The sequence below is a fragment of the Triticum dicoccoides genome, chromosome 3A, assembly GCF_002162155.2.
Source record: "Triticum dicoccoides isolate Atlit2015 ecotype Zavitan chromosome 3A, WEW_v2.0, whole genome shotgun sequence".
Taxonomy (NCBI): Eukaryota; Viridiplantae; Streptophyta; class Magnoliopsida; order Poales; family Poaceae; genus Triticum; species Triticum dicoccoides.
The window spans coordinates 522,280,622-522,290,450 of record NC_041384.1 but is presented as its reverse complement, the minus strand read 5'-3'; the positions used below and the strand labels follow the sequence as shown (position 1 = coordinate 522,290,450).

The following is a 9,829-nucleotide window of genomic DNA, read 5'->3' as shown; positions in this document are numbered from 1 at the left end:
TATGTGTTTGATATTTTGATAGTATATATGTTCTGATTCCCTTAATGGTGTCATGTGAACGTCGACACTTCATCATATTTGGGCTTAAGGAAATGCATTATGGAGTAGCAATTAGATGATGAGTTGCGAGAATGACAGAATCTTAAACCTCAGTTTATGCTCTATTCCGTAAGGGGCCGATCGAATCCAAAAGTTTAATATTATGGTTAGAATTTATTCTTAATATTTTTCTCATAGTTGTTGATACTTGTGGGAGGATTAATCATAAATAGAAAGTTTGTTCAAGTAAGAACAACACCTAAGTACCAGTCCAGTCACATATCAAATTATTAAAATAATAAAAACAAATTGAATCAACATGATAAAAGTAAGTAGATGAAATTCATGTGTACCTTCAAAAACGCTTTATTTATTATAAAAAACCGTTTTGATCTGTCCTTTGCCTCAAAAGGATTGGGCTACTTTGCTGCACTTTTGTAATATTATCGTTACTTACTCGTTACAAATTATCTTGCTATCAAAATACTCTGCTATTTACAATTTCAGTACTTGCAGACATTACCTTGTTGACAATTACTTTTCATTTCTTTCTGCTTCTCTCATTTCTTGTTAGGTTCAACACTTCTACTTATCAAAAAGAGCTACAATTGACCTCTTATATTTGTAAGTCATCAGTGATGATGATGCACCGGCCATTTCCGCCAAAGGCTCAGCATTAGACAAAAGGGTGGTAAGGACCCATGAAGGCAACTAGTATCGGCGAGGCCGTCGGGCGATCGACGGGGAAGAGTCGAGAGAGGCTCAACTTTTTCTGCCACTCTGAAATAAATTTACACGCGGGATAGACATGAGAGGATAAAATATCCTCCCCTATTTAGATTTCGAAAGTAAAAACCAATAAGATGTGGCTAGATCTCAGTTGACTAAAATTTAACGAAACAAGAAGAAAAAAGAAAAACTTAAAAAGGTGATTTAACGAAGCAAGATGGAAAAAGAAAAACTGAAAAAAGAACTTTGCACGAATATCTTAACGTAAGATCTCATAGATACAACATAGATCTAATGGATACAGCATAACTGAGACTTAACGAAGTTTTACTTGACTGAGACTTAGCAAGACAGAAAGAGATAAAACATAAGATCTCATGGATACAGCATAACTGAGACTTAACGAAGTTTTACTTGACTGAGACTTAGCAAGACAGAAAGAGATAAAACATAAGATCTCATGGATACAGCATAACTGAGACTTAACGAAGTCTTACTTAACTGAGACTTAGCAAGACTGAAAGGGATACAACATAACTAAGACTTAACGAAGTCGAGTTACTCGACTGAGACTTAGCAAGACTGAAAGCGAAATTATACTCCTCTGAGGCGAGATAGGGTATCACGGTTGGCCTTAGTTTCCTGCAATTAACTTGTCACAACAAAATCCACCATGTCGATCCTGTCCTGTTTTTCGAGCTGCAAGATGCGACAGCATGCACATATTGCAATTTACAAAGATGAAACCACGGCAGTAAAGAATGCAAATAATCAGGGGAAATGACGTTGGATCATATAGAATCAAACGTAACTTGCACCTTCACTGACATCTCCCGACTGTCCCGTACACCCACGACTCTACGGAAAAACAAGACCAACCAACAGAAGTTGAAAGAAGACGCGCATTTCACTGGGCAACCATTCGATCTCTCAAGGGAAGGGCGCCTGCTGCTTCATCTCCGTGTCCGTGACGTCTACGGCGAACCCCTTGCCGTGCAGTCGCCAGTAGTCGGCGTTCGGGTTGATCCACTCCGGCTCATCCATCTCCACCCTCTCAGCCTTGAGCCCACGAGCGGAGCTGTCCACCTTGCACCTCTCGTCGCGCGCGCGCACCAGCTCGGCGCGCACCCGGCCCGGCTCCACGGCCTGCGGCGACATCATGAGCGCCGGCGCGCCGAGGGGCAGCCGGTCGCTGCGGTCCACCTGCCACGTGCACCAGAACTTGCCGTACGTCTTGGCCATCCTGGCCATCTCCGAGGTCTGCAGCATCTCCGGCACGCCCACGTCGGTCCACAGCCCGGCCTTGACCTCGTAGGCGTGCGAGTGCCACAGCCTCTGCTCCTCCGGCGGCAGGGCCTCGAAGATGTTGTCCGACACGATGTACTCCACACCTGCAACATCCAGGCTCATGAGCGACCAAACGTGCAAACCGCAAACATAATGGTCGGCGAGGCTCCGGCGGCTGACATACCGATGAGGCGGGCCGACGGCTTGTCGGAGTCATAGACGGCGCACTGGAGGACGTCCTGGTTGAGGCGGGAGACGAAGTGGTGGACCTCGAGCTGCCGGTGCATGTCGTGTGCGTACAGCGCGAAGCTGCACGCGTGCTGCTTCATCTGGCGCACCGGCTTCAACGTCTGCAGCACCTGAGCGCCCATGTCGATCGCCTGCGAGGAGACCGTGGTCGGCCTGCCCGGCGGCGGCGCCGTCCCGCCGGCGCCCGAGGTGGGCGTGGGCGCTGGGTTCTGATCACTGGAGGACATCGCTTCTCGCGCGTTGGCAGATCGCAGCAGGTTGATTGGCGATCAGTCGAGGGCGCGGTCTTCTTATCGTCGTAACTTGGAGGAGTTCACGAAGCTGCCCTGACGCCGCGACGCGTGCTGCTTTAGGCGCAGGACGTGGCGTGCTTGCTGAAGGCGCGAGAACTATGAGTAGGAGCTTCCACCGCAGAACGTGGCGCCGAGGGCCGATACACGTCACAAACTTGGGAGCTCATCATCCTTGAGCCTTCTATGGTTTTAGTTCAAACTAGGGGGCTGTTTGATTCTAGGACTAGTATTGCCACACTTTATCACACATTTTTACCAAACTTGCTTAAGGTTAATTCATCAAAATGAGAGTCACAAGTTGACAAGCCTAAGGGAATCTTGCCACACTTTTTGTGTGTATGCCATGTGGGGCACAAGTGTGGCTTGTCTAAGGTGTGGCTTGAACCAAACACTCACCTAAGTTGATCAAACTTGCCTAACCTTAGGTGTGGCAATCTTTGGAAAAGTTAGTTACAAACCAAACAGCCCCTAAAACCACGACGAGTAATTTGTACCTCCGTTTCAAATTACTCATACTAAAACCACAATCAAATTTGTCAACGCACCTAACACGCCTGACATGCGGCCCACAGATCGCAGCAACTCGCCGGCGCGTACAAGGACGGCGCGGGCTCGCAAGGCCAACACCAAAGTAACTGGGCCAGAGTGGGTGAACTAGCCCAGCACACCTACTTATCTTACCGCGACCAAGGGGGTTCGCCATCCAGTGGATCAGAACGGCACGACACCGGCTCTCTCTTCTCCCACCTACCCTGTTTCCCCAATTCATATGAACCCTAGTCCATGGCAATTGTAACTTAGCTGTAATCAGATCCTTGGCTATGCTGTATTAGATCGAGAGACATATCTACTCCCTTACATCTGGTATCAGAGACCCATCACCACCTCTTCCCCGCCCTCGCTCTGGCGCAGTTCATCGAAACACGCCATCTTCGCCAAGCTCGGGTTCAAATCGAAGCCATGGATCCTACCATGAAGGAGTACATGGAGAAGATCACGTCGTCCATGGACGAATTCCGCCTCGAGTTGCGCAACAACACCGCGGTGGTGCGCGCCAACACCGTCAAGCTCGACGATCTGCTCGCGTGGCGGCCAGACATGGAGCATCGCGTGGAGGATTTGGGCGCAACAGTGGCCAATCTGCAACAGGGGTGCGCGTCTGCGGCGGTGGCGCCTCGTGCGGCAGCGATCGGGCACACGACCCCCGATCCAATCCTCGCAGCGACCAGCGGCCTCCTCGGTACTAGCACCAGCGCGCGGGAGCTGCCCCACAGGTCTGAGGACCACGGCGACGCATTCCTTCACCGGGAGCAGGGGCCGGTTACGACACCGGTGCCTCTCCCGGGCATAGGTCCGTTACCCTCGTCCCCCTCGGCGATTCCCATTTCATCCCCGTTCTCACATGCCAGTCAACTGCTCGCGGGATTGGGTCAGACCCGTCCTTCCATTTCCTTCCCCAAATTCACGGCGGGAAATCCTAAACTCTAGAAAACGTTGTGTGAGCAATACTTTTCTATGTTTGGGATTCATACATCCTTTTGGGTGCCGATGGCTTCTCTGAACTTCTCCGGTTCAGCAGCTATTTGGCTATAGTCAATTCAGAAAAAACTCACTGGGTTTGATTGGGAGTCATTCTCTACTCTGTTGTGTACCCGATTTGGTCGAGATCGCCACCAGTTGCTAATTCGTCAGTTTTACACCATCAAATAAACTACATCGGTGGCTGATTACATAGAACAATTCCAGCTTATTATTAATCACTTGGCTTCTTATTCTGATGCAATTCATCCTTACTATTATCTCACTCGTTTTGTGGAGGGGACTCCGGGCCGACATCCGCGCCCTGGTGCTCATTCAGAGGCCGCCTGACGACACGGCCTATTCGATGGCGCTGTTACAAGAAGAAGTAGCGGGCTGTGCTGCTCCGCAATCGCACCAGCTACCGTCGCCGTGTGCCCAGGATGTCGGGGGCCGCTCAGGAGGAGTGTTTCCACTGCCACCGCCTCCTCCGCGATCGGTGATTCCAGCGACACCACCAACAGTAGCAGACCGGCGTGGACTCGACTGTGCCCGCGCTGAAAACTCCAAGGTCAAGGCTCTTCTTGAGTACCACCGTGCCCGTGGATTCTTCTTCAAGTGTGGCAAACGGTGGGGCCATGACTACACGTGTCCCACCACGGTGCAACTCCACGTGGTCGAGGAACTACTGGAGCTCTTCGACATCGATGCCATGTTTGACAACAACCAACCTCTACAAACAGAGACTGTGATGGCCATCTCCAAGCATGCTCTCACCGGCGATAAGTCTCCCAAGGCGTTTCAACTCCATGCGTGGCTCCAAGGTTTTGAGATCCTCATGCTGGTGGACTCTGGCAGCTCTACATCTTTCGTCGACACACAGCTCGCTACCAAATTGGTGGGCGTTACCCCGTTAGGTCGTGCTGGACGTGTCAAGATCGCGGGTGGCAGGGAGTTACAGTGTTTGGCATCAATTCCCAAGTGCAAGTGGTCATCGCAAGGACATGAATTCACAACAGACATGAAGGTTCTCTCCCTGGGAATGTATGACGCAATCCTCGGTATGGACTAGCTTGAGGAGCATAGTCCCATGACAGTGGATTGGAAAGGCAAGCTCATAACCATTCCAGATGAGCGAGGGACAATACACTTACATGGGCAGCCGTCGACAACATCTTCTGAAGTAATTAACAGTATGCAACTCAGTAGCTTGTGTCGTCAGGGTGCTGTTTCACACATGGTGCAATTGTACCAAGTCACCTTGGGTACATGAGAGGCGCAAGAGGTCACCCCTGAATGTGTGTGTGCTGTTGTAGAGCAGTACCCGGAAGTTTTTGGGGTGCCTGAAGGATTGCCACCTCGGCACAGCTGTGATCACCACATTCCGCTGATTCCTGGGGCTCAACCTGTCAATATTCGGTCGTACCGCCACAAGCCAGAGCATAAAACTGAAATTGAAGAACAAGTTGCTGAACTACTCAAGCAAGGGGTCGTACGGAAAAGCAATAGTCCTTTTGCGTCGCCTGTTATCCTTGTAAAGAAAAAAGATGGAACATGGCGCCTTTGCATCGACTACCGCCATCTGAACGCTATGACGTCTGTAGCCAAATTTTCAATTCCAGTAATTGAGGAGCTCCTAGATGAACTCATGGAGCAGTTTGGTTCTCTAAGCTCGATCTGCGGGCTGGTTATCATCAAATCAGGATCGCAGAAGGAGACGAGTACAAAACAGTGTTTCAGACGCATTCCGGGCACTTTGAGTTTTTGGTGCTGTCCTACGGTCTTGCAGGAGGGCCATCAACATTCAACGGGGCAGTAACTGAGACACTCCATCCTCTTCTGCGCAAATGTGTTCTCTTATTCTTTGATGACATATTGGTGTTCAGCCGTACATTGAAAGATCACATAGCTCACTTGGGCCAAGTATTTCAGTTGCTACAAAGAGACCAATGGAAGATTAAGGCGTTAAAGTGCAGTTTTGGGCAGAAACAAATCTCATATTTGGGACATGTTGTGAGCGGAGAAGGGGTTGCTACAGAACCTAGCAAGATTCAGACCGTAGCCAAATGGCCCACGCCAATAGATGCAAAAGAGGTGCGCCGTTTCCTTGGGTTAGCCGGATATTATCATCGCTTTGTGCGTCATTTTGGAATCATAGCCAGACCCTTGTTTAACTTGTTGAAAAAGGGGGGCCCCCTTTGTGTGGACTCAGTCAACAGATCATGCCTTTCAGTTACTGAAACAAGGGCTGGTTACAGCACCTGTGTTAGCATTGCCTGATTTCTCCAAGCCATTCATGGTCGAAACCGATGCATGCGATGCGAGTGTGGGGGCTATTATGCAACAACAAGGACACCCTATTGCATACATGAGCAAAGCTTTGTGTCCAAAGTTCAGAGGCTTGTCAGCTTATGAGAAAGAATACCTCGCAGTTGTGGTAGCAATTGATCAATGGTGGCCCTACCTTCAGCATAGTAAATTTGTGATTCAAGCAGACCAACAAAGCCTCTTCCATCTAGAAAAACAACGGCTTGCAACACCGTGGCAGCAGAAAGCTTTTACCAAGTTGCTTGGGCTTCGGTACACCATCAAGTACAGAAAAGGGACTGAGAATGGCGCTGCCAATGCCTTGTCGTGCGCCACACACTCAGATCAGCTTCAGACCATTTCTTCCTACAAGCCAAGTTGGATGGAGCAAGTTGTTGACAGCTATAACTCCAACCCTCACGCGCAGAAACTTCTTGAGCAACTAGCAATCCGTTCGAATCCTAAAGGCCGCTTCACCTTGGACCAAGGGATTATTCGATTCCGTGGGCGTATTTGGCTTGGCGGCACCACTTCCATGCAACAACAGGTGATTGCCGCTTTCCATGACTCTCCTCTCGGCGGACATTCAGGTTTCCCAGTCACATGGCGACGAGTGCGCCGTCTCTTTTCTTGGCCAAAAATGAAGATTCATATTCACCATTATGTCAAGTGTTGCCCTGTTTGCCAGCAAGCCAAGCCTGATCGAGCTGCATATCCTGGATTGCTTGAACCTTTGCCAGTACCAAAAGAATCATGGGACATGGTTACGATGGACTTCATCGATGGGTTGCCTCAGTCAGGAGGGGTCAACTGCATCCTCGTCATTGTTGATAAGTTGACCAAGTTCGCTCACTTCCTGCCCCTGGCACACCCGTACACAGCCTCTAAAGTCGCTCTGTTGTACATGAATCAAGTGTATCGGCTCCATGGATTCCCAGGTTCGATTGTGTCTGACCGCGATCCAGTTTTCACCAGCCACTTTTGGCAGGAGCTATTCAAATATGTTGGTACCGGTCTGCGCATGAGTTCGGCCAACCACCCGCAGACGGACGGGCAGACGGAGAGGGTGAACCAATGCCTGGAGACTTTCCTTCGGTGCTTCACTCAAGCCTGTCCGCGGCGCTGGAGTTTTTGGATTCCTCTTGCACAATTTTGGTACAACTCTGCTTATCACTCGTCCATTGGTATGTCTCCTTTCAGAGCTATGTACGGGCATGAACCTCGCCAGTGGGGCATCACAGCAACAAGTGCTTTCTCAGTTCCTGCTCGCCAGTGCAAAACCTATTGCAACAGCACCTCAACCGCGCTCGCCAGTGCATGAAGTAGGCCGACAAGAAGAGGTCTTTTCGTGAATTTGAGGTTGGTGATCTCATCTACTTGAAGCTTTAGCCTTACATACAAACATCTGTAGCAACTCGTTCCTGTCACAAGCTGGCATTCCGCTTCTATGGGCCTTACAAGATCATCAGCCGTGTCAATGCGGTGGCTTACAAGCTTCAGTTGCCAGAACAGTCGCAAGTGCACCCAGTCTTCCATGTCTCGCAATTGCGACGCACTCTCCTCCCAGGTACACCTGTGAATAGTGATCTGCCTGTTCACTCTGACATACCTGCAGTGCCGGCAGAAGTGCTCGATCAACGCTGGAGCAAACGACGTGGTGCCATGGTGGAACAAGTGTTGGTTCGCTGGTCCAATTCGGCAGCCATGGCGGACTCGTGGGAGGACCAAGTCACTCTCCAAGCTCGCTTCCCGGCTGCGGAGGCTTGGGGTCAAGCCTCGGCTCAAGGAAGGGGGATGTCAATGCACCCAACACGCCTGACATGCGGGCCACAGATCACAGCAACTCGCCAGCGCGTACAAGGGCGGCGCGGGCTCGCAAGGCCAACACCAAAGTAACTGGGCCAGAGTGGATGAACTAGCCCAGCACACCTACTTATCCTACCGCGACCAAGGGGGTTCGCCATCCAGTGGATCAGAATGGCACGGCACCGGCTCTCTCTTCTCCCACCTACCCTGTTTCCCCAATTCATATGAACCCTAGTTCATGGCAATTGTAACTCAGCTGTAATCAGATCCTTGGCTATGTTGTATTAGATCGAGAGACATATCTACTCCCTTACAAAATTACTCGTCGTGGTTTTAGTTTGAACTAAACCACAACGAGTAATTTGGAACGGAGGAAGTATATACTCTAAAAAAAACTTGATACTAGTTCAGTTTTTCTTTTCAAGAGAATACCAATTTTCTTTTGTGTACCTACCTCTAAAAGAAAATACCATGAGTTTTTGACAAATCACGGTTTTGAATATTTTATTTGTCCCTATCAACAAATACAACAGTTTTGTACACTGTAGTATCTTGAATTTCATGATTTTTTTTGGATTTTAAAAGGAGATCTAGAATTTTTTCAAGAAAATGCTATCTAACGAACATTCGCTAGGGGTGGGATCCCAGCGAACACCCCCAGAGCCATTAGATCCAGATCAAATGATGACAATCTTTGCAAAATACTACCCGCAATTTGAACAAAACTAAATGCCATCCCTAATGGAAACCGTTCGGCAACTATGGCTATTTTTTTCTTAGGCAACATCTCTGTAGCGAAAGGGAAGAGTAATTGAAGTGGACGACAAAATTGTAAAACTCCCTAATTATTAGAAATATGCCCTAGAGGCAATAATAAATGTTATTATTTATTTTCACATTTGTAATTAATGTTTATTTTCAGTGCTATAACTGCAATGGTTCTTGAATGTGAGATTGAGAGGAAAACTCGGTTGCACATGTGGCGTAAAAAACCAAGTAGATTCATAGCTCTGCGTTGCATGATGATCCGATTTTCCTGATAATAGGGCGTAGTTAAAGTAACAAGGATGCTGAAATACCACTGTTGCTAATTCCATTTGATTTTGTATAGTGCCTCTTCTCCTTGTGGGGTATGGTTTTGGTGCATTGATTTGTTGCCCTTTTTACTCAGCTGGGTGGTGCGATATACACCAAAGTTGCTGATGTTGGAGCTGATCTTGTTGGAAAAGTTGCGCAGGGGGTACCAGAAGATGATCCTCGTAATCCTGATGTCATTGCTGACTTGGTAATTGTGTTTCTTAATAAAGATTTGGAATGTTTCCTCATGTTTTTATTTGAAAATGAGTGGTATTTTGTTCATCGAATGTACTACCTGGATGGCTGGATATAAGGATATTCAGTTTGGATGAGCTTCATAAGTTTTATCAGCAATGATGTGACCTTAACTACTCGCATTCTTTCTTAAGCCCACACAAATTATTATTTTCGGTAAGGGATGGACTAGCATTGTCGTGCAAGACTTTGTAGAATCCCAAAGTTCTGTATATGCATTTTCAATAATTGGATATTCGTGGCTTGTGTTATAATTGAAGATCTGTTTT

General features: G+C 48.3%; 1 protein-coding gene across 1 annotated transcript; it reads right to left on the bottom strand.

Annotated features, from left to right (window-relative positions):
• Positions 1–1,536: 1,536 nt before the first annotated feature.
• LOC119271964 (oil body-associated protein 2B-like) lies at positions 1,537–2,549 on the bottom strand. Its single transcript, XM_037553589.1, has 2 exons — positions 2,240–2,549; positions 1,537–2,159 (listed from the first exon to the last, which is right to left on the bottom strand). The coding sequence occupies exons 1-2, from the start codon at positions 2,529–2,531 to the stop codon at positions 1,699–1,701; spliced, it is 753 nt and encodes a 250-aa protein (XP_037409486.1). The 5' UTR covers positions 2,532–2,549; the 3' UTR covers positions 1,537–1,698.
• Positions 2,550–9,829: the final 7,280 nt, after the last annotated feature.